This window comes from Gouania willdenowi, chromosome 18 (genome assembly GCF_900634775.1).
Source record: "Gouania willdenowi chromosome 18, fGouWil2.1, whole genome shotgun sequence".
Lineage (NCBI taxonomy): Eukaryota > Metazoa > Chordata > Actinopteri > Blenniiformes > Gobiesocidae > Gouania > Gouania willdenowi.
In genome coordinates, this window is record NC_041061.1 from 12234474 (window position 1) to 12259888 (window position 25415).

General features: G+C 39.4%; 1 protein-coding gene across 1 annotated transcript in view; it reads right to left on the minus strand.

Annotated features, from left to right (window-relative positions):
* LOC114480064 (ATP-binding cassette sub-family A member 1) overlaps nucleotides 1-25415 on the minus strand; it is a 243088-nt gene that overhangs the window by 88900 nt on the left and 128773 nt on the right. The window contains exons 33-34 of the mRNA XM_028473858.1: nucleotides 8613-8707; nucleotides 7927-8032 (exon numbers count right to left, since the gene is read on the minus strand). Of these exons, the coding sequence (XP_028329659.1) occupies nucleotides 7927-8032; nucleotides 8613-8707 (201 nt within the window). The remainder of the gene's footprint in view (nucleotides 1-7926; nucleotides 8033-8612; nucleotides 8708-25415) is intronic.

A 25415-nucleotide genomic window follows, 5' to 3' on the forward strand; every position in this document is an offset into this window, starting at 1 on the left:
CTTCCTTTGAAATGTTTACACTCTGCAGAGGTGAAAGTAACGTAGTACAAGTACTCAAGTTACTGTAATTGAGTTGCTTTTATGGGTTCTTTCACTTTTTTTGAGTATATTTCTAAAACAGTCATTTCATTTGTAGTTAAGTACATTTGAAAACAAGTAATTTGTTGAATTTCTACACCGACGTGATGTGAAAATACAAAAAAATTAAATGACCAGACAACAATCAAATGCATCGCATCATAGCCGACCAATCAGATTCAACATAAAGTACAGCTCCAACATCGGTGGCGCTACCCCCCACTCCCTGGCCTCGCCGCCGGCGCCCTTTGCCGGGGATTGGGGCGGACGGGTGACCCGACGTGCGCGAGGCGGTGTCCGGCGCCAGGCGGAAGACGGGTAGGCGGAGGGGGCCGCGTCTCTGCAGCGTATTTTGAGCCTCCTCAGAAGCAGTTTTAAACTTTTTGCTTGCCTCGGCCATGACAAGGAGTCGAACAGGCGGAAAAATACTAGCAAAAACCTTTAGCCCAATGAATATAACGTAGATGGGCGGTATTTCAAGAGTGAAGCCCCACACGAAGCATTGATACTGTCAAGCGCTGTATATTAACTTGAGGAATCATTTAAAATAACTAATATGGGTCAACTGTTTAGGTCAAAACTTCAACTGTGTGCCTTTAATTTGCAAAAATCTGTGATAGAAACCCAGCTTCTGATGTTCTCAGGTTTGAGCAAATACAGAGTAACTTCACTCTTTTCTAACACAGCCTTTCCAGCTCCTACAGGGCTTCCATAGGGTTTCCTTTCCTTTCTCGGAGCAAACCCAAAGGAATCCCTGGCATTATTCTGTGTTTTCTCCACTCTGGCCTAATTTGTGCCAAGTGTTGAGAAGCAGCTCCAATAGGCTGCCTTGTTGAGGATTAACAGTGGCTGAAATGAGAAGAGAAGTGGGCCAGCGGCCGACCCTGCTCTAATCCTTGACAAACTACTCCCTGCTCAAGGACAATGACAAGGCTAGTTTGGCTGGCTGAGCCAACACTTCTATGGCTCACGACACAGCAATAAAGCCAGTGGAGTGTGTGCTGACTATTTATGCTGGTGGGCCATTGTGGTCGGTACACGTTGTTGGTCGATTGATCCGTGTTAGAATGTGTGTGTGACAAAAACAAACAAGGGAAATATCTGGTTTATTAACACCGCATCGGGGCATAATCGGTTCAAAAGAGAGAAAAAGAGATGTTTTTGGAGGAGAAATCCATGCTGATTGATTTTTTGTTGATTTTTGATATTGTATTTGTTTAGTTTTTGTAAAAATGCCACTTTAATAATGGTAAGACTTTATATTAAGGTGCCTGCAGTAATCAGAAGTTATTAAGCCTTTTAGTACAACCTTAGTACATTTTTCCTATTTACATTATGAAGCCTATTTAAGGGGTAATACAAATCACAATTAATGTTATTAAAATAATTTCTGTAAATATAAGAAAAGTATCTTCTTTAAACATTAAATATTAAATATTAAATAATGACGGGAAAGATGAAGATTAGGGACACACACAGACAGCTGTTTATTTTTTTTATTTATTTATTTTTTTTTTTTTACCATTTATAACAATGAATAAATGTCATTATGTAACATGTCGTTGAGCATTATTTCAACAACTACATTTTTCTACCCGTCATCAGTGGAAGAGATTACTGGGAATAACAAACTTTTCTTAAATCCTGCAATTTTGAAAACATTTAGGATTTCAGAGATGTGCTTAAGAGCTGGTTTATGCACTCAATAAGTGCATATTAATGACTTGAATGATTCAAATAAATGACTTTGCGCACTTTAGATCCGTTTGTAATGCCATCTATTCAATGTATGAATGGATAATGGAAGTTGTTAAGATTTTCCACACATGTATTAATGATCATATACATCTTAGCGAGGTACCTTTCCCAGAGCATTACTAACTGTTAATACGTACACAGCAATGACTTTATTAATCCATAAAAAGCACTATTCCCATGTTAGATCTATTAGCTGTAGAGCAGCATTGTTATATGTCAATGAACGCATAATAAATTATGTATTAGCCTTTTTAAGGCATTACCATCTTTACCCAAGTTTAATATCAATAAAAAACAAATGAATGTTAATAAGTAATTAAATCCTGAAATAAGCCCTCATTAAGAGGCGTATTTACATCATTACTGCTTTATTTATGAAAGGTTTTATTAACACTTATATAGCCTTATTAATATTAATATTAGCATTTAAAAAGGGTTTATTAAGATACTTGTTACCATATATTTTAATTTAATAGCAATAGCATTTATTTATGAAGCTTTTTATTAACACTTATATAGTCTTAATAACAATAACAATCCTTTAATAAGGCTTTATTAAGATGCATTTTGCCTTATTAATACATAATATATATACATATAATTACTCCTTTATTCATTAGGCTTTTTAATCAACACTTATATAAGCTTTTTAATAATAATAAGCATTTCATGTCATTAAGATGCTCATTTACATATAATGAATGCCTATTAGTAGCAGCTTTAATGTATTAACAAATATATAAGTGTAGGGTTTTAGTAACACTTATATAGTCTTATTACTATTAATATTAGTATTTAATAAGGCTTTATCAAGATGCTCATTGACATATAATTACTGCTCATTACAAGCAGATTTAATTTATTAACAAATATAATAATTAAGGGTTTTATTAATCCGAATCAAGCCTTATTAATATTTAATAAGGCTTGATTAACATTCTCATTAGCATATAAGTACTGCTTATTACAAGCAGCTTTAATTTATAAACAAATATATTAATTAAGGGTTTTATTAACACTTATATAGTCTTATATTAAAATCTAAAAAGCCTTTATTAAGATGCTCATTGACATATAAGTACTGCTTATTACAAGCAGCTTCAATGTATTAACACATATATTAACACTCATATAGACTCATTAATGTTGATAACAGTTTAATAAGGACTTATTAAGAGACTGATTAAGTTATTAAGACATATTACAAGCAACTTATTATAAAGTGTTCCTAAAATAAGCAGGTGGCAAGATTTGACACTGAATTAACCCCAGAACGTTTACACTGAACAACACTTACACTTTACACTAAGAGACAAAAAAACAAATGCATTTAAACAAGATTTCAAAGGCATCTTTTTCTGTCTAAGCAGGCGACTTTAACATTACATTTTGAGTTTGTCTCACATTAAAATGCCTGCTGAGCAGCTTTGTTGAGCCGGGCATTTCCCAAGGACAGTGTAGCACTTTAATAACAATGAATGCAGAGCAGGGCTGGCTAATGCCCAGCCATTAGGGTTACATCATCTTTGCTGCACAAATTAAAGTCACATTAGCGTCAAGATCTGGGAGACAGAGAACAAAGCCTGGGAAAAGGGATGGGACCGGAAATGCCTGAGGGTAAAGCAATGTGCTGATCTCCGAGCAGTTTAAACATCCCAAATTTAAAATGTTAATGAGAGAATGCGTGCGTGCGTGCATGTGTGTGTGTGTGTGTGTGTGTTTGCAAAAAGAAGCTGAGAGAGGTAGAAAGAAAAGAAAACTGAGTTTATATTAAGTTCAAGTGGATGAATGTAGAAAGATTACCGAGATTAGGCTGTTAAATATTGAATATTAAAACTGAATATATCATGACAAGCGTAAGAACAAGCGCACAAATATCACATGGTTCAAACTGTGTCTATGTGTGCACTCAAGAACCAGATATTTTACAGAGTTTAAACCTGTTGCCATGGACACTCAGTCACCACAATGGATTTGAAGAATCTAATCCTCCTCTTTTCATTTCAAATCAACGTTCTCTTCTAATTATTAAGGATTCAATTGGGTCCTAAAGTCCACTCGATAACATCACCTGTATCCAGGATACAGAGCTAGCAGAACAATGAGCATAGCGCTTCTGGTTGCTATAGCTATTCCCTGACAACAACTGACAAACTACAGCATTGAGAACTTAAAGCTGATAAAACCACAAAGTTGGTCATTAAATCGGGTTCAGATTTAGTAGAAGTCACATTATTAAACGCAAGAGTTACAACTTTGATAATTCGGGAAGTCGGGCATGCGGGTAAGTAGTGACATTTTTGCCTAGCATCGCCGGTCGCTATATTTGTTTGGGTTATAACAACATGTTATAACAACGTGTTCACCAATGCTGAAGAGCTGCTCCCTTAACAAAAAGTAGTTTATTCTATACTTGTAGTGTACTACAAGTATACTTATTTTATACTAAAACTGAGGCAGCATACTTAAGACAAGTATAGTGAAGTATACTTAGCTTATACTGGAAAATTATAAAGAATAGACTAAGTACATTAGACTTACTTTAATACTAAAACTTATACTTGTACATTAGTATAGTTTTTTACTACGAAGTATTAATATTTAGTATATCTTGATCCAAGTACAGAATAAGGTCAAGTCATTGACTTGTGCTTACATTTAATTTAGCAGAATAAAAAAGTTTTTCACTACACACATTTGATTTGAGGGATTACACCTAGGGATGTAACGATTCACTCAACTCCCGATACGATTCGATTCACCATACTGGGTTCACGATACCATTCTCTCACGATTTGGCATAGAGATATCTTGTAGTGAAGAAGAGATGCTCTGCTAGCAGACAGAGCTAATAGAAAAACGTGACTTTTACAGACATTCACGTAATATTACAGATATTTTTCGGTGCTAAAGGGCTAAGGAATCATTTCTGAATATGTTTAAGAGTAGAAGGCGATCAGAAAGAAAGTAGTAGCAGATTCTGCCCGCCGCGTACTCTGCTGGACAAGAGAAGGATAAATATATAGCTGTTTAAAAAAAGTACTGAGATTCAATTTTCAAAGTATCGATGTCAATCATGATACCTATGAATCGATTTTTAACTGCCTTACGATTAATCATTACATCCCTAGTAGTCAATATGACAATTTAAACCTAAGTGTTGAATTTGGGGCTAAATTCTAGCTTTTGAAATGGAATTATTTTGTCATAAATAATGTTTAATAATAGAGTGTTGTTACAGAGAAATGACAGTAGGCCTTTAACATTATGTTAAAGTTGGAAAAAGAAAAAAATACTTCATTTATTTAGAAAATATTTTAAAACCTAAGCTTTTTCAAGTTATTCTTATTATTATTCTGCAACTTATAATTAGTTCAACAAAAATATTTTAGACAGTAAATCAAACAACTGGGACGCTTATTTGAGTCCGTATGTTTGGTAATGGAACAGTGTTAAAAATGGGAATAAATTCTCGCTTTAGCACTGGAATTACTTTGTCAATAATAATATTTGATGACAGAGTTTTGTTCCACAGAAATTATATTAGGCTACACATTATGGTAAAAAATATTTTTTTACAAGTTATTCTTGTACAACTTAAAATTGGTTCAAAAACAGATATTTTAGAGTAATAATAGCTCATAAATAATATTTAATGATATAATTTTGTTACACAGAAATTACAGTTAAAATAAGAAAAAAAATCCTTTTTTTTTTTGGAAAATATTTTGTAACCTAAGGTTTTACAAGTTATTTGTGTAAAAATGTTTACATTATTTATTTTAGATAGTAAATCAAACACCGTGAAAGCTTATTTGAGTCAGTATGTTTTGGAAATTTGGACAGAATTTTCTCGCTATAGAGAAAAAAAAGGCATCTTTGAATGTTTTAAAACTTTAAAGCATGTACACAACTATGAAGATTAAACGTGATTTAATAACTTCATGACCAAACAATTAAAATATAGCCCCTGAAGCCTGGAGATTGTAGTTATTTGGGCTGTGAAAATGTTTAGACCTTAAAACTTCTGCATTACTTGCTTTCTTAAGCAACACCAGTGGGACAACATTGTAGAGCAGCATTACTCACGCTGAGAAAGTCTGAAACCAGTCACAGATGGGCTTTGTCGTCGATCCTTTTTTTTGGCAGATGTGTGTTCATTAAATAAAAAAAAAAAGAGTAGATTATCCGTGACTATAGGGAACCACTCAGCATGTCACGAGGCACTATTGTGCTTAATGCTCTCTCCTGAATTCTCATTTTTAAAACCATCTGGACTATTAGCATCCTTGACCACCTGACGCCTCGTCCTGCGGCAAAGCTAAGATTCATGTGCATGTGGCTGACTAATCTCAAGTGAGGTCTTCACCCAACAACTGCCATGGTAGTATTATTATTATTATATTATTTTTTGACACCACAATATGGGTGAAAGCTGTTTAATGCTTAGAAATGTGTGTGTTGCATGAGCCGTGTCACTATCTCATTTGTGTAGAATTCATTTCCTGAATTATCTGTTGGTGAATATACTTTAGAGGATGAGCAGACTTGTTTTGTATATTACGTTTATCGTCTATGGAACACAATGGATGGCAGACTTGGGTAACTAGTGGCCCTCAATTTAATTTTTGCGAGGCCCCAAAGGAGCACACAATAAAACAAAAAAACAAGAAACCCAACAAAATTACAAAAAAAGCACTCCAAAAAAACCTAAATGAAAGACAAATTCACACAATATGACAAAAAAAAAAATCACACAACATGGCAAGAAAAACAAACAAAAGTACTTCAAAAACACACAAAATTACAACAAAAAAAAGTCAAAATGACTCCAAAAAACCCCAAATGACAGACAAATACACAAAGAGGGTATGTTACGAAGCGAGATTACCTGTTATCGCGCTAAATTCCGGGATTTAATTAGTGTGTGCTGTCCTACGAAGCTCGCTATCGTCTTATGGAGCTAAATCACCATGGTAACTTAGGCTGAACGACTAACCTGGTCGGGAGCAGGTTTTGTTCTGGATAAGATCTTAGCGAGTGCTAAAGTCCCGCCTCCTGACCAATCAGTTCTCTTAGAAAGCGAGCTGTCGGTGATGTGTAAATATGACAGCTGACAGGAGAGAGAGAATATTTAGACATTGATGCAATCCTTTCATTTACTGATGACGTCGTGTAGGAAAGCTATAGATTTACATCTAATGGACTGATCTATAGTCAGCTGATGAAGCCTGTGTCTTCGTATGCGCGGACGGGTGAAGTCATTAATTAATTAATTAATTTATTCATACACTAGTGAGGCTGAATAAATAATCTCACGCTTTTACATATTAACAGTGTCAGCAGATTTCTGCCTGGGTTCTTTCATTCCTGCCTTTTCTGTAACAAGAGTGTTGTTTTTGGTTTGAATTATGGATTTTAATTATTCATAATTTTAAACTTAAGCAACACTTAACCTGGCCGGGACCAAGTTATGAAGTAGATCAGATCTGAGCGAGTTTAAAAGCTCCGCCTCCTGGTGCTCTGCACTAACACTGTTGCTCATCCCTGTCATCATAGATTTAAATTAATTATATTCGTTTTTAAGATCATGAGTTGTTCCTCCATTGTTAAGACGATCTCTCTGCCAGGTTCTCCACTGATTGGTCAGACTCTGCAATCTCCACCCCTTTTATGTGAGTGTGCACGTGCTCAGGCTGAAAACACTTGGCTTAAATTAGCGTGTTGTAATCGAGATTCGTAGGACAGCTTCTCTCTGACAGGGAATGTTTGGTAAGGTGAAGCCCGCTAACGAATAATCCAGGATATGATGATCTAGATTTGTAGCATACCCAAAAAACACTAAAATACAACAAAAACACATGAAATGACTCCAAAAAACCCCAAATGACAAATACATATTAAATGACTCAAAAAACACACAACATTGCAAGAAAAACAAACAAAATTAATATTACGTTGTAATTGGTGCTATTTAAGTAAATAACGTTGAATTGAATTGAATTAAAATAACTGACAGAATGATAGACTGTGGAATATTACACAACTCATAAAAACAGATTTAACACCTGGAAAGTATAAACGTGTTACCTGAAATGAGCTGAAAAGTTCCTTAACATCTCTGAATGTATCTTCAATTTGTGCTTCAGTCAAGCGGACCTGGGAGTTGATTCCTCCAACTGAGATGCCACCATATCTGGAAACAGCCATACATGTTTTAGCTAAAGCTGAGAGTGGAAGAAAACAGTTATAGCACACAGTGTAAGACTCCCATCAAACAAAAGATCATCAAAAAACAGCCACGTTCGGGTGCAGATCCCACTAGTCAGAAGCCTCTACAGATGCATGAACTTAAAGCCTACGATTTCTCTCCTTCCGACTGACAGTTAGCGCTAAATGTTTTCACAAAAGCAAATGACAGGTTAAGAGAAGCGTATCAAAGTGTCGCCCCATTCGTCAAAATATGACAAGTGGATAACGTTCACAGATGGAAACAGCACAACCGTGTTCTGGACTGTGTCCTCGTGTTTGTACGGTTATTCTGAGGACACGTATGTACAACACAGAGGCTTATTTGAAAATAACTGCTCAGTAACGCCCATCACAGTCATCCACAGTGTCTGCAGCATCTCCGTCTGAATGGTGTCTTTGATGCCGCTTTTTGTGTCAACGCAGAGGTGTCATGTAAGGTGGTTTTTAATTAAAAACGCATCATGGAAGGTTTGTACACAATAGTGCATACCATAAAACAGAAGTGCCACATAGTCAAATGTTACCTTGTTTTTCCAGAGTGTTCATAAGTCTTCACCAAGACGTCTGTCATGTTGTACCCAGTTAGGTCCAGCAGTGTGTCTGTTGTGTTTTGCACCCTCTGTAAAAAAAAAAGTTAAAAAAAAAAAAACAACAAAAAAGATCAACAGCAGTTTAATATTTGCTTTTAGGGGTTTTGATAATAAAGTATTATATTTGGACAGCTGTGTCTTTTATATTGAGTTGAAATCACTGGAAATGTCATTGTACACACAATTTAATGTAAAAACTGAGCGTGATTGAGGAAGAGAGGGGAAAGTCAGGCTACTCTGTCTAAAGAGGGAATTTTGCGCAAAGATTGCTTCTCTGTCAGCTCGGAAGCTGGCAGAAAATGGAAAAAAAATAAAATTAAAATAGAAAAAAGGCAGTTGGATTTACAGAGTTTTTTTTTTTTTTTTTTTAAGCCAAATATTGAAGCTGATCCTGGGATAAATAATTTTAAGGTTGTTTCTGTGAAAATCGTGGACAAAAGCAGCACCTGGAGCGACGACACTAATGCATGCGAACCTGCCTCAGACAGACAAACTATCCAGGGGACACGAAGAGGACTCAGGGACAGAGAGGAGGAGACAATGGTAAAAGTTCTGACATGGACATTGAAACGGGCTCAGTTCAAAGCCAAAAAGAGCTTCTACTCTTGTCTTATGAAAGACAAGGCAGGTCTAAATTAGCTGTGATTGTGCGCTGTCCTTGGTGCTGAAACATGGCAGATTTGACAGCTGTCACTCAGAGAGAGAGAGAGAGATGGATGAAGCTCCATGATGGGTGATTGTCTGCTTCTTGAAGGCTAATTCATCATTGTTTTATTAAACATTTTGGTCAATACTTTGTTTGCGTGAATGTGATGTTATTGGTTCATTTATTTAACAAAGTGTTATTTTACAAAAAAACACAATTATAATATACAGTACATTGCAATAAATAACAGTAAACCTAATGTAACTTTACTATAATAAGATGTTGTATTCATATAAATTAAAAATCTGATCATGACAATCATATTTATTTATTTTTATCATTGCTCGATCTTTTATCGACGGTTGACTGATGTGATGTTTTAAGCATTTTTTAAAAAAAAATCAGTACAGCAATCTCTGTGCATGGCAAATCCAGCACGGGTACATCTCAGTACGTACTGAGATTGTAAGACAATCTCAATAAACTTAGTCAATGACACCGGACTCAAAATGCCTTACAATCGCCATGCGGAGGTAAACTCAGTCCGTGAGATTGTAACCGTGCTCGAATTGTAAAACAATCGCAGCAGTCACGAACCGAGTTTGTGCCCGTGTTGAAATTGCCAATGCTCAAATTGTCATATTGTGAATACAATGATATCTTAGTTGTTATTCAATTTAATATTGTGCATTAAGAAGTGTAATAATGTATTTTTCATATTTTAACAAGTTATTTGTCAGTGAAGTGCATTTCGTGCCAAAAATGTACTTTGAAATTCAGTATGTGACAACGAATAAAGGTAGTTTGCAGTGTGAGCGGTTACACAAGAACATATATTATAGTGGAGAGCATAATAATAATACATAATACATTGTATTGGTCATGCACTTTACGTTATCGCATTATTCCAATATCACTTTATAGAGTTTTAAACAATACAAGGAATGTGACTTGGTGGATGGTGGGAAAAAACTAAAACAGACCAATAATAATAATAATAATAATAATAATAATAATAATAATAATAATAATAATAATAATAATAATAATGAATCAATTTTCAATATAAAATCTCCCTATAAATTCAAACGATCATCTCGGTCATTGAGTGTTAATACTTGAACGTTAACATGGCAGTGTTAGTGCTGCTTTTCTCAGAATGTAAAACTTAGGAAAACAAGCATTTTCCACTTTTGTTTAATTGAAAACATTTGCATTTAGAACTTGACTGTGCCGTGGAACAGACAGTGTAACAACCACTGACACAAAGCATCCAACTTTTGAGCAAAAACAATTGACAAGTGCAATTTTTTTCCCCCTCCTGCAACTATGAGAACACGTTCTCTGATTCCTAGTCATAATAGTCAATTACGCCAGGCTATGGGGGGACCTGGTAGGAATACAGACCCCTGCCAAAGTGGTGTCGAATGTCAGAGAAGCCTAATTAGCTGCCCTGTGATAAAGAGGTGCATCCCAACATCCAATTAAGAGCACGGTGCATCACAAAGCAGTAAGTACACACTGCACCGTGTGTGTGTGTGTGTGTGTGTGTGTGTGTGTGTGTGTGTGTGTGGCGAGTGACACACGGTGCACACGCCATCACCGAGCCGCCCTGGTTATTTAGGGAGCTAACTATGCTACTGAGCAGAGTAATACAAACACCTCCATGAGTATTCTTTGCGTGCACATGGTGAGTTGTTTTATTTTGGAAACACCTGTAAGACAATTACCTTTCAGTGCATTACTACTTAAAATCACAGGTGTAAAGAGTACTGATATATAATGCTCAAGTAGAAGTACTGTTACTTGATTGCAATTGTACTCGAATAAAAGAACAAGTACAAGTAAAGTAAAAAGTAGCGCAATTAAATAATACTCAAAGTCACAGTCCAGTTTTGCACACAGAAACTAACAATCCTTTCACAATAAGAGCCTTGGATATAAATTGGAGACTTGGAAATGAAAGCATACTTACTCCTGAGTAATTACGGGAAGTAATCGCAAACTAACAGAGAGTACTGATATATCCTAGTAAGTCATACATAAAATACTCAAGTACAAGTAAAGAGTAGCTCATAGTTTAATTTTGGTAATAAATCTTTCCATGGTTCCCTTGCGTACAGTAAACATCTTATGTATAAACTTAAAAATGGAAGAGAGAAAATCTTAATTTATTTTTCACAAAGGCATCTGTATAAAATAAAAGGTTTGTCAAAATGTACAATTAATATTTTTTTTTAAATAAAGTAACACCAATCAATTCAATTCAAAATCAAAATCAAAAATCTCAGGCTCTAAGAATAGAAACATTTATGAATTTTAAAACAGATGTTTTATAGTTTTGCATCTGCTTTGGCGTGGTGTATTACGTTTAATCTGATTGGTCGGCTATTATGTGATGCATTTCATTGTTGTCTGGTCATTTCAGTGTTTGTAGTTTCACAATGTCCGTTGATCAATTTAAAACAAAACAATTCTAATTTACTCAGAAATGGTTGGATGTAGAAATGTAATGAATTACTTTACTTATTTTAAAACATACTCAAGTGCAAGTAAAATGACTGATTTAGAAATATACTCAAAGTACAGTACAAGTATCCATAAAAGCAACTCAATTACAGTAACTTGAGTACTTGTAATGTGTTACTTTCACCTCTGGTAATTTGCATTCAATACAACTCAGAAATACACATTTTCAAGTTGAATCTTCAAATTTTAGTCTTCAAAGAGTTTCATGTAGCAATATCTCCAATATATGGCTGACCTAGATAATATTTACAACAAATACATCAATGTTGGTGTGTATACTGGCCTTCCAATACACATTTTTTATAAGTAAGAGGTCAGAAAATGAGGAGTTCCAAGTTGTCGCGAGGTATAAGATGGTAAGTTTCCAAATTTAGAAAATTCCTGGAATTATGCAAACCTCGTGCAAATGTTATGGTTTTATTTGTATTATTTTAATACATGCTGGTATTTATGTTTTGTTACGCCAGTTATTTAAAGTTACTAGCAATTTTAGAAATTTGCAGAAATTCTCATCAAAGTCATCCCCATAAAAGCAACTCAATTACAGTAACGTGAGTCTTTGAGTGCATTACGACTCAAAATTCAGGATTAGACTGTAGATGAAGCGCCATCATTCCCAAACTTTAATTTATGGTAAATTATTTCATTGATCGCTTAGCTCAGGTCAACCCTGCATGGTCAGCTCATCTTAAATACCAACAGACGCAGCCAATTAGATGTGGAGACAGCAAAGAAGAAAACTGAGAGAAAAGTATGAAACGACTATAGAGAAGCTGCCAAAAACAAACAAGAAAAGAAAGCAGGCGAGGCGCAGGGAAAAGGCAAGTTTAAAAAAAAAAAAAAAAAAAAAAAGTTGGGAAGAGAGAATAGTGAAGGAGGAGAACTCAAATCACAAGACAAAGAACAAACAGAAGGAGAAGGCAGGGAAAGAAGAGGACCCATCTGGCTTATGAATCAGAGATAAGGAGGAGGAACTGCGCAGCAACCTTGGCTTATCTCTCAACAAACACGCTTCTCCTCAGAAAAAAAAAAAAAAAAAGCCACAGGAAGACAAAACAAAACCAAAAATACCAGTCGTTCATTTACACTCGGTATGAGTCTCATTTTGTTGGCCTCGGTCCATATCCTTTATCACAAAGACTAAGATGGTGGAACATTACGTGACTGTGTAATACCTGGATCTGTATATCTCGTTCATTACCTGCAAACAGTAGAAGTGTGTACTTGGCATTCTGTACCTGACACCATTTCTCCAGCGATAGCCGGGTAAGCATGCAGAGGAGAGGGAAATGTAAACCACAGAGTAATCAAATCTGCTGAATGAGCTGGCATACTTGAGCACAGCCGAGATAAGAGACTGTGCTAGTTTCATATTAATCTTGGCACTTGTTATGTGATGCTGCACCTCGGAGATACAATCCCAGGTTTATCACACGGGAAAAAAAAGGCAATCCTGGAGAAAAGGAACGGACTTTGATGGAACATGTTAAGACGCGACGCATCTAGTGCCTGAAAAACAGGTTAATTGTGCACAGGAACAGGTTTTTTGAGAAGCTTGTTTGATTTTTTTCTCTTTTCAGTGAATCAAACAGGTAGTTTTGTTAGTGCAGGTGTTCTTTTGTGAATGTTTGACAGGTTTTGTTGTGTGGACCCGATTTAAACGTGTTATCGATGACTCGTACAACTGCAAACCATTGACTGGCTGTGTTTAAAGCAGACATGGGCCATTGGCGGCCCCTGAATTCAATGTACAAAATGAGTTAAAAGCTCATACAAAATTACAGAAATATACACGAGACAACATAAAAAAAAAAACAAACAACTACATCAAATGAGACAAAAATTATAAAATTACAAAACAACAACAACACGGAAACGAACACACAAAACATTTCTCAAAAATCACAAAATGACGCCAAAAATACACAAATTGGCTCATAATACACGAAACAACAGAAAACAAGCAAAAGCAGAGGAAAATACACTAAATGACTTTAAAAATGCCCATAAAACGACAGTAAGAACACACAAAACGACAGCAGAAAGCTCAAAATGAGAAAAAAAATACACAAAACCACCCCAAAAAAACCAAAACAAAACAATAAATGACACCAAAAAAACATGAAATAACACTAACATATTGATCGTTGCTGTATTGATACTCAGATTGACAACAAAAGAAACAAAATGCAAACATAACACACTAGAAACACATACAATGAATCATAAAACACACAAAACGCCAGGAGAAATTTCCAAAATAACATAAATACACAAAATGACTAAAAACAACAACAAAATGAGAGAAAAAAAAACAAATAATGATAAAAACTCATTCTTCTTTCCTGTGTTAATGCTCAGATTGGTCATTATTCTTAACGCTGATGCTCACCTCTGGTTTAAGGAGTGAATGGGAAATATCTAAACTGGGTTCATATTTATGTTATGCAGTACATGAATATAGTCGGGATTAAAGCAATGTTAATTTTTGTCATACTTTTCGTCGACTACATTTTAAAATGACAATAAGAAGACTATGACTAAATACAAAATATATGTAAAGGAAAAGTACAGCAAAAATGTATTGATATTTTGTAACGTTCATATGGGACAAAATCCAATCAGAAGTTTCTTCTTTGGAAGGTACAGTATATAATCAATACTACTTTTGTTGAGTGATAGGCGGGACTAGTCGGTAAATTATCCAATAGGAAGTAAGATGATCGTGTTTGTGGACGTAAGACCATTAATCACATCAAATCTGACATAAATATTATCCCATATCAGGTTGATAAATGGTATTTGAGTCTTTAAAAATGTCTAAATTCTTCTCATGCTTTATATATTAGTCAACCATATTGGTAATGATTGAGTCGACTAAAATCTTTACGTCATTTAGTTGACTAAAGGCTATACCTGAAATAGTGCTGATGACTGCATTTTGATGAAAACTAACATTTTAGTCAAAAGGCTATGACTATAACTGAATCAAACTTTGTTGTCAAAATGCACACTGGTTTAAAGCTGATCGAACTGTTTTTTTTTTTTTTTTTTTTCAATCTAATCATTGTTTATGAATTAATGTTCATGCCTTATGAATAAATAAGAACGCAAAAAAAAAATAAAATGATATAAATGTTGACTATCGTATTTTTCGGACTATAAGGCGCACCGGATTATAGGGCGCACTATCAATGAATGTGTCTGACCGGGTCTATTTTCATACATAAGGCGCAATGGTTTGTTGTTGTTATTATTATTATTATTATTATTATTATTATTATTATTATTATTATTATTATTATTATTATTATTAAGACGCATTAAGCGAAACAAAAGATATGATAAGTCAAACTTTATTCAACACATGAACAATAACTCTCAACATTGTTCAGGTTTAACACATAAAATATAGAACATTACACTCACTTTTTCTGTTCAGTATGTTGAAGCACAGTACAGGTACATATCACCCCACAAGGCATCTGACTACGGTAGCCCTGAAGTGCCAAAAATCCATCAAGAGGTGCAGCTTCATAGTTTACCAAAGTTGTACTAAAACATTTTGACAGGATTTTAAGTGCGCCTTGTAGCCCGGAAAATATGGTATTTGCTCTGGGAATTTTAAATTGTTATTTTGTTAAACAGCTCTTGCTATTTTAGTCGTTCTTCTCAGAGAAAGCAACATTGGCATAAAACAAGCAACATAACAACCTAAGAGCACTTTGAGTTTGAACTTGGTTTTGGGTTCATTTTTTTTTCCTTTCTGAAAACTTTTAAAATAACTCCCAAGATCAAGACTTCATGGTGCAAATGCAAATGGCTCTTCAAGGAGACAACATGCCTTGCAAACAAAAGAGCACCCCCTCCTGTTAAGAGGATACTTTGCTTGACAAAATACATTCTGCTGTTCATTTTTATTTGCTTCCTTTTGTGCCCCCCTACAATGCTGAACCTCAAAAACATGCTGGATGAGGCCGAGGGGAGTAATCTGCACTCTGTAGTTAGGGCCAGTACGCAAACGATGAAGACATCAATCGCAATATGGTGAACGTGTTCTATGCACGCATGACGGCCTATCAATCTATGAAGGTTAAATATCACAAGTGATTGAGAGTCAATACCCCAGAATTGACATTGGGCTTAGTGTTGCCTGCCATTTCCATGGAAACAATGATTTCACACCATTTCTCTCCTGTGGTGTTCCGTCCACGTTTCTTTCCCCAGTTAGAGTTTCTCAAGGGTATATCCGCAGCATCGGATACGGGATCAAAAAGGGAAACGAGAGTGAACCTGGTAGACTTGGTCATGGTTTATTCAGCACAGTCAAAGGGTCAAAGGGAATACATCCCAGCACTGAGCTCAGATTCTAGTGGTGCTTCATGGGTGGGGCTTGGGCTAGGCGTGCCTTAAAGGATGGCCTCCTACTAGGGGTCGTACCATCTGATGATTCTAGATCTTAAAGGGATTAAAATGTGACGATGATCTGCCAAATCACAGATCGTAGTGCACGTTTAACTCTCCTATTATCCTCAAATACTACATTTAATTTGCCTCCAGAAAATTATTTTCAGAAAATTGTTGTCCAAGTTTTTGTGTTGCATACATAATTAACCCCATGATAGTGAAAACTTGTGTTCTCAACACTTTTTTTTTTTCACTCTTATTTCTGAATCAAAGTGCCCCCTTTGTCCAACATCTTGCTTTGAAAACAATTATCTATAGATCATAATGATGGAATGAATGAGAGATTTTGTAAATAAATAGAAAGAAATAATATTTTGTGCAGTGGTTCGCAAGCCTTTTTTTTGGATCGTGACCCCATTTTAATATGTTTAAGCTCAGATGTAATTTTGAAATATTTTTTTTACTGCAATTTAGTTTAACTAGATTTATAGTTCACAAAGTGAAATTATAGAAATGCAGTTGTTTAAAACTGTTTTAATAATAATAATTCATCTACTTTCATTTTTTCTGAAGTTTCAGGTGAAGCCATTTCAATTCCATGCGACCCTACATGGGGTCCCCATTGTATCCCTCTTCCTAAACAAACCTAAACAAACATTCTCCAAAGCAACACATTTGTTGAGCTTTCAAAGAACAGAATGAAACACTGCAAAGCTTCCTGGCTGAGAGTGTTATAAAAACTGACCTTCACTGGGAAAAAAAAAGCCGTCCTTTATGCAAAACAAAGGGAATAAAGACAACAACGTGACTGTTCACAGCATGAGGAGTGCATATAAATTACCCTTCCTGTGAAATTCTTCCATTCTAGTAGCTCATTTGTTAACTTTTCTTTGTTCACAATTGGAGACAACAGTGGATAATATGACACATAATTAAACTAATGCCCTCAAGGTGGTTTGGAAAAACAGCAATAAGCCCATTGAATCTGCTTTTTTACAATATCTGGATTGGAACAAATAAAAACCCAACAAATAGAGGAGTAATAATGAAAGTGAACGCAGAGAGCAGGTGGAAACGACGTCTTTATATGGAAAGGTGTCATAAAATAAGTCCTGCAAAGGAGTCAAATGGGAACCATGCATCAATGATGAAAGATCTTAACAAGAAGCGCCACAAAAATACTGTTGAAAGACTGAAGAATAGGAATATAAGAAGAGGAGGATAAAAACCTTGATGGCCTAACAGAGTGTGAGGTTGATAGCGGCTAAACAAATTGGGACTCCTCAGCAGTGCTGTCACACGCTAAAAGTGACTATCAGGGATGAGAAAAGGTTACTCAAAGGGCACTTCTCTTGTTTGACTGTCTCAACAATCATCCTTTAACATGTTACCCAGACAGCTGCTCCTTTTAAACGGCCCGGCGTGGCCTTGTCACAGAGAAACACGCATCAGGACTCGCCAACGTTAAACAGTGTGTCGGTGTCGCACACTCATGCAGCGAGGGCGATTGCACTTCATAGGGTTATGAAACTAGTGTAGGATGTTTTCAGGGATTTGACGCAAACATCTTGTAGAGAGTCAAACAATTTGTGTATTGTTTCAGCAAAAAACGCCTTGCTGAGCTGCATTAAAAGCGTGAAAAGAAGCATTTGGGATCACTGCCATGTATAGTATGTAATATTTTCTATTATTATCCAATATCTGTAAATTAGTCTCTAAAACATTTTTTTTAAATCAATATCCAGAGATGAAAGTAACAGATTACAAGTACTCATGTTACTGTAATGAAGTTGCTTTTATGGGTACTTGTATATATTTCTGAATCAGTAAATTTACTTGTTTGAAAGTATGTTTTAAAAGAAGTAATTTGTTACTTTTCTACACCTAACTGTTACTGAGTAACTTATTATTTTTTCTTTTAAAATGATCAACGGATATTGAGAAACTACTCAAATTAAATGACCAGACAACAATTAAATGCGTCACATCATTCGCCGACCAAAACAGCATTGAATGCTGGTTATTTCATCAGTTTTAGAGTTCATAAATGTAGCTATACTAAGAGCCTGAGAATTGATTTTTTTTTTGCGTTTAACTAATTGGTGTTATGTTATTTAGATTTTTTTTTAATTTTATACAGATGCCATTGTGGAAAATAAAAGAAGTTCAAATTGTGCAAGATTTGGTTTCTTTCTTTTTAAGCTTATACATGAGATATTTACTGTGTGCAAGGCAAAAATGAACGTGGGAGGTGAAAGTAAAAATGTATTTTATGTATGACTTACGACTTGCTACTTTCTTCGCACCAACTACCAAGTTAAATTCCTTGTACTGTTTTTAAACTGTACTCGGCAAATAAAAATGTTTCTGATTTGTACTTGAGTGCAATTTCAATCATGTAACAGTACTTCTACTTGAGTGTGATATATCAGTACTCTTTACACCTAACAAGCAAAATGAACTGTTTCTGTTGACATCATTATTGTAGTTTTGCACCGTCAGGTTTATTTAGGAACAGTATTAATGGTGTTAAAACGAAGAGTTACGAATGTAACTATGGTTCTATGAATCCCGAATGACCGCCAGAGGCGGTGCTTTAAGCACTGAATATTCCCCTTCGCGCATGCACAGTGCGAGTATGTATACCAACAATGTAACCCGTGACCCCTGGATGACCCAGAGGAAGTTTATATCTTCCGGTATCACTCCAGGGTACTTTCCTACAGAATCTTCTCGCGAGCACACGAGGGTTCTGGGTGACAAAGAGCTCTGGCGGTCATTCGGGATTCATAGAACCATAGCTGCATTCGTAACTCTTCGTTCTATTTCATCCCTGCTGACCGCCAGAGGCGGTGCTTTAAGCACTGAATGACTTATACCAGAAAAGTCACGAAGAATCCTGCTTACCACCCTTCAGTGTGTAGGATCAGAGGACTCAGGCCGAAAGACCACAGCCAATGGATGGGGTGTGGCTACATTCACCCTGTAGAATCTGGAGAAAGTGCCCCCCGACGCCCATGAGGCCGCAGCACAGATGTCCTCCAGGGGCACTCCCCTCAGGGCAGCCCATGACATAGCAACACTCCTGGTAGAGTGGCACCGCACACCAGATGGGATGAGACGGTTACTTGCCCGATATGCATGGGCAATCACATCGACAATCCAGCTGGACATGCGCTGCTTGGAGACAGCACCACCCCTGTTAGGGCCACCATAACAGAGAAAGAGCTGATCGGACCCCCGAAACCTACAGTAGCTGCAATGTAGGCTTCCTGGGCGCGCACTGGGCACAACAGGTCAGGCTGAACCTCTGGCTCCACGGAAGAAGGGTTGAACCGTGCCAGCCGAATGGGCTGGTTGAGGTGAGCGCGGGATAGCACTTTAGGGAAAAAAGCTGTGTTCGGCCACAGAGTGACTCCCAAGCCGTCCGAATGCCACCTCAGACATGTGTCGCTGATTGACAGGGTGTGCAGCTCACTGACACGCTTTGCGGAGGAAATGGCCAGAAGGAATGCAGTCTTAAAGGGGACATAACATGGTTTTAAATCCTTCCTTTTTACATATAAATCATACAGTTGTGGTCTATGTAAAGCGGAACTGCAATGCTTGGGTCTGAATTCCTCATTATTATAGCTCCACAGGCCCCTTTTCTACCCCTTTTCTGATGTGCTTCTGAGAGCAACTCGTTTTGGTGCTGTCTCTTTAAATGCAAATGAGACACTCCATACCCCGCCCCCTCTTCAGGTGACACTCGGTTCAACTCCACCCTGCTCGGCCATTTTTGTAGTTTGATAGAAGAGATACGGCTATGTAGCGGCGCATAAACTTTTTATTCAGAGGTTATTTACAAAATGTCAACAACGGAAGACTTGTCCATCCAGCCTTACATGTTCGAGCCAGAGTCGGACCCGGCAGAGCGAGATGAAAATGAAGATGATGAACCTGCAGAACCCTAACAAGTGAGCAAACACAAGCACCGAGCTAACGCTAGCGCCAAGCTAACGTCACGAAATGCATTTTAATACAGTCTTTTCAAAGACAAAAACGGCAAAATGAAATGACTAATGAAAACTTTAGACTTAAATTAAATCACGCAGGCCATATCATCAAGGATCTAAAACGAGCACACAGCGCTAACATATGAAGTCTGAAGACAGTGCAACTGCTAATGCTAACAAAACAATGACAGGGACGTCTTATCACACTTTTTACCGTTATTTAGTGCTTACCGAAGTGCTCTGTTCGTCATCTCCAAAGATAGAAGGAATTGAAACCTCAATCAGACAAAGTCTTTCGGCAGGAGCCAGGGTGCAAAGACACTGTTGTGAGACCTTGAGCCTCCTGCTCCTGTGCCGCTTGGCATCCAAGTGAAAGCTGTTCAGCCATATCTGCAGCAGGCGCAGCAACAGCAAGCCCAGAGGATCTACCCCCGAGACTGACGTTAGCTTGCCCAAGAGACGGAGGAAGGAAACATAGGTCAGCCAGCGGCCCTCCCTGAATAAGGCGAGCTGGCGAAAAATACCGTCCACACGGTGGGGGGAGGGTTTTGCTGTCATAGTTACACTGTTCACTAAAACCCCAATGAAAGTTGTGACCCGGAATGGCACCAGGCAACTTTTTTCCACATTCACCTTGAGTCCAAGTCGAGCCACATGGGACAGGCGACGCTCTGTGTCTTGTGATGCCTGGACCCGGGATGGAGCACAGATCAGCCAGTCGTCCAGGTATGGGAGAACATTCAAGCCCCGAGACGGTAGAGGTGCTAGGGCCGCAGACACACACCTTGTGAAGACCCTTGGGGAGAGAGAGAGGCCGAAGGGCAGCACCCTGAACTGCCAGCGGCGGCCGCGGTATGTGAAGTGCAGAAACTGCCTGTGTTGCTGAGCAATTGGGACGTGAAAGTACGCGTCCTTGAGGTCTATTGATGTGAACCAGTCCCCATGAGCCACCGTTCTGAAGACATCTGCTGTGGTCAGCATGTGAAAAGGTATGACCTTCAGAAATTTGTTCAACCCTCTGAGGTCCAGGATTGGGAGGAATCCACCTGTTTTTTTTGCCACTAAAAAGTATGTTGAGTAGAACCCCGGTGACCTGACCAAGGGTCTACAGGCTCGATGGCGCCCTTGGCCAGGAGGGCGGACAGCTCCTGGTCTAATGCGAGAGCCTTTGCCAGGTCGCTGATGGATGGCATTCTGACCCGGCCGGATGTGAAGGGCAGGCGGCGGAATTGAAGTTTGTACCTGTAGGTTAGGGTGGTGACCACGCACGGGTCTGAAGCATGAGTAGACCACTGTTGGAGCTGCTGATGCAAAAAATATCCGACCGCCGGCCCCAAGGCCTCAATCTCTGCCCCCCCGACCCCTCGGGGCCCTAGTGGGAGGGCGGAAAGGCTCTGGAGCTCGAAATTGTCTGGGGGGGCAGACGAGCAGAGCCCCAAAAATCCCGGACTGCTCTCCGTGCGGGACGCCGGGCATCACGACGACCAGTGGAGTGAGTTGTCGGCGGCATGTGACTGCGAAAAACCGCCGGGGGGCCCTTCAGCCTGCCGGCCGGGGGTCTGCCAGGGGGAGGCAAGATGCTGCCTGGTTTGCCCCGCCTGGATGGTCCGTTCCGGTGCTTCTTGGGCTGCTGGACCGGTTCGACCGGGAGGCTGCGCAGCATTCTCCTGGCTGCCTCCGTTAAGTTCGACTGGGACAGCCAAACCTGATGACGAACTTGGACTAAGATGGACAATATTCGCCCAAGCTCTCTGGACATGAGCCCAAAAGCCTCCAATGAGGCATCACAGAAGGTAACCGCATCGGCATGCACACCGCCCTCCTGCAGTGAGGCTGAGAGGGCCAACATGAGGTGTGATAGGGAGTTTCCCATGCGACCAGCACGTGCTCCAGCATCAAAAGCCCTCGTGAGAAGGTCATCGGTTCTTCGACACTGGGGTCAAGGACACCTAACATCCCTTCGAAGTGCTTCATCTGGGGACACAATAAGAGAAGCGATGGCAGGCTCAATGGGTGGAGTGCGATGCAGGCCGGCCCCCGCTGCATCACGCATGGCTGCTAGGGTCCGCCCATCTGCAGAGAGACGGGAGCAAGCCTTACTGTCCCTCCAACAGGACTGCAACTCCTTCAGATAATCCTCTGAATGTGGAATAGCAAAAGCTGTGGGGGCAGCCCTGCACCTGAAGAAGGCGCTTGCAGATGCTGCCTCTGCCTGCTGTGGGACAGCCGTGTGCAGCCGCTGTAGAGCCAGGCGCATGACAGCGTGCATGGAGTTGTCTTCCACCTCGGCCCCTGAACTCTGATCCAAGGAGTGGGAGCCCTGCTCAGACACCTGGGATCCGACATCCAAATTCTCCCCATAATCACAGAAATGGCTAGCCAAAGAGAGTTTATCCTCCTCGGGCAGCAGCGTTGGCATTGGGGGAGAGAGTGCCGCATCAGCCACCAGGGGAAAAACCGGCTGGCTGTCGGTCAGCAGGGATCTCATCTGAGCCAATTCAGCAGACAGCTGCTCGACTTTAGATGATAACCCACTATGGTCAGATTTCGTTCTCTTCCTGGAAGGGGCAGCTGCCGCAGCCTCTGCCCGCCTCTTGGAGCGTGTCTGACATGTCTGAGGTGGCTGGCCTGGGGGGAGGTCGACTACGGCTACTGAGCCTTCCACCCCCGCCAACCTGGCAACCCTGGCCGCCCAAGGCAAGTAGCTGCAGTTCAGGCATGCGGGGCATAGGTCGTGGCCATCCTCTGGCTGTAAAGAAACCCCACAGGATGTGCAGACATGTGAGCCATCCATCGTAGCTTCACTGAGAAGTCACTGATTTCAACACAGGTATACTAGTTCAACAACGGGAGGGGGCGCGCACGCCGCCTGTCCGGTATCACCCCTCACTCCTCGGCATAGCTTGAGCGCGGACGATGTAAATTGGGCGGGTATAGGGACCAAATACTGGGGAAGGGAGTGCACACGCTGCCTGCACAGTAGAGGCCCAAATATACTAAACAAAAAACAACCACTGTACTGTGGTCCTCACCCGAACTGGGCTCTTGAACAGAAGATGACACTAGCTTAGCCGGTGAAGCTAATCTAAACAAATCCACGCTGGGCTCCGGGCGTGCGCACACGACCCACCAGCAAACAAATAAAGTCGGCTAACTTAAATTTCGGGAGTTGGTTGCTCAAACGCAGCCATCACCGACAATTTTATTTTATAAAGACAACCGTTGATCTGCCGAATAAGCGGTGACTTACCTTGTCAGCGTGTGTCGTCGGGACCAAACACAGACCATATGCTGGGGGGAGGCGGCGCTAACGCGGACTGTGCCAACAGAGGTTTCTAATGGGTGAAGCTACCGCTACCCAAACACTCACCGTTGCAGCTCCTGGAAGGCGAATGCACGCTGCTCCTACCTACCACAGTCACGGAGCTACTACCGACGGCAGCTGTATGCACAATATTCCAGCAACTGCGCGCGAGAAGAAAAAAGGGAAGTACCCTGGAGTGATACCGGAAGATATAAACTTCCTCTGGGTCATCCAGGGGTCACGAGTGACATTGTTGGTATACATACTCACACTGCGCATGCGCGAAGGGGAATATTCATTGCTTAAAGCACCGCTTTTGGCGGTCAGCAGGGATGAAATAGAACACAAAATGAGATTGAAGGTACATTTTCTCATTGAATAGGCTTCTTTTTTGGATGAAACCACATTTTCTGCAGCTTTTATCTGACGGAATCCCACCTATCAACAGTCTGTGTGCGTCTCCATCTCATTTACTCAAAGTGCTCATTCAGAACTGCAGGAAAAACAAATCTAAAGCACTGCTGTTTTAATATGATAAAGACATCTGTTTGGATTTACAAGCTGCTGCCAGACACAATTCTGTCTCCAACGTAATTGCGAGTGCAGCGTTAGGAACCCAAGTCATACCATGACTATGCATTGTTTAAATAATATGTGTGTGCTTAGCTTAGCTTAGAACGTCAGTTGTTTGCCAGCCACAATTAATGGCAGTGGTGACAAGTAATGAAGTACAAATATGGAGGAGAAGCTAGTGCTAGTCAAGGTGCTAACATGGTGGAGAAACTAGTGCTATTCAACGTGCTAACATGGAGGAGAAGCTTGCTCTCATCAACGTGCTAACATGGAAGAGAAGCTAGTGCTAGTCAACGTGCTAACATGGTAGAGAAACTAGTGCTATTCAACGTGCTAACATGGAGCAGAAGCTGGTGCTCGTCAGTGTGCTAACATGGAGGAGAAGCTAGTGCTAGTCAACGTGCTAACAGGGTGGAGGAACTAGTGCTATTCAACGTGCTTACATGGAGGAGAAGCCAGCACTAGTCAATGTGCTAGCATGGAGGAAAAGCTAGTGCTAGTCAATGTGCAAACATGGAGGAAAAGCTAGCACTAGTCAATGTGCTAACATGGAGGAGAAGCTAGTGCTAGTCACAGTGCTAACATGGAGGATAAACTAGTGCTAGATAACATGCTAACATGGAGGAGAAGCTAGTGATAATCAATGTGCTAACATGGAGGAGAAGCTAGCGCTCGTCAACGTGCTAACATGAAGGAGAAGCTAGTGCTCGTCAATGTGCTAACACGGAGGAGAAGCTAGTGCTAGTCAACGTGCTAACATGGTGGAGAAACTAGTGCTATTCAACGTGCTAACGTGGAGGAGAAGCTAGCGCTCGTCAACACGCTAACATGGTGGAGAAACTAGTGCTATTCAACGTGCTAACATGGAGGAGAAGCTAGTGCTCGTCAACGTGCTAACATGGAGGAAAAGATAGTGCTAGTCAACGTGCTAACATGGAGGAGAAGCTAGTGCTAGTCAATGTGCTAACATAGAGGAAAAGCTAGCACTAGTCAATGTGCTAACATGGAGGAAAAGCTAGTGCTAGTCAACGTTCTAACATGGAGGAAAAGCTAGCACTAGTCAATGTGCTAACATGGAGGAAAAGCTAGTGCTAGTCAACGTGCTAACATGGATGGGAAGCTAGTGCTAATCAACGTGCTAACATGGAGAAGAAGCTTGCGCTAGTCAACATGTTAACATGGAGGAGAAGCTAGCGCTAGTCAACATTTTATTTTCACAATTTGTATCCATGTATTCTTCAAGTTCTTAAAAATGTTAAAGATTGGAATTTTACTTTGTC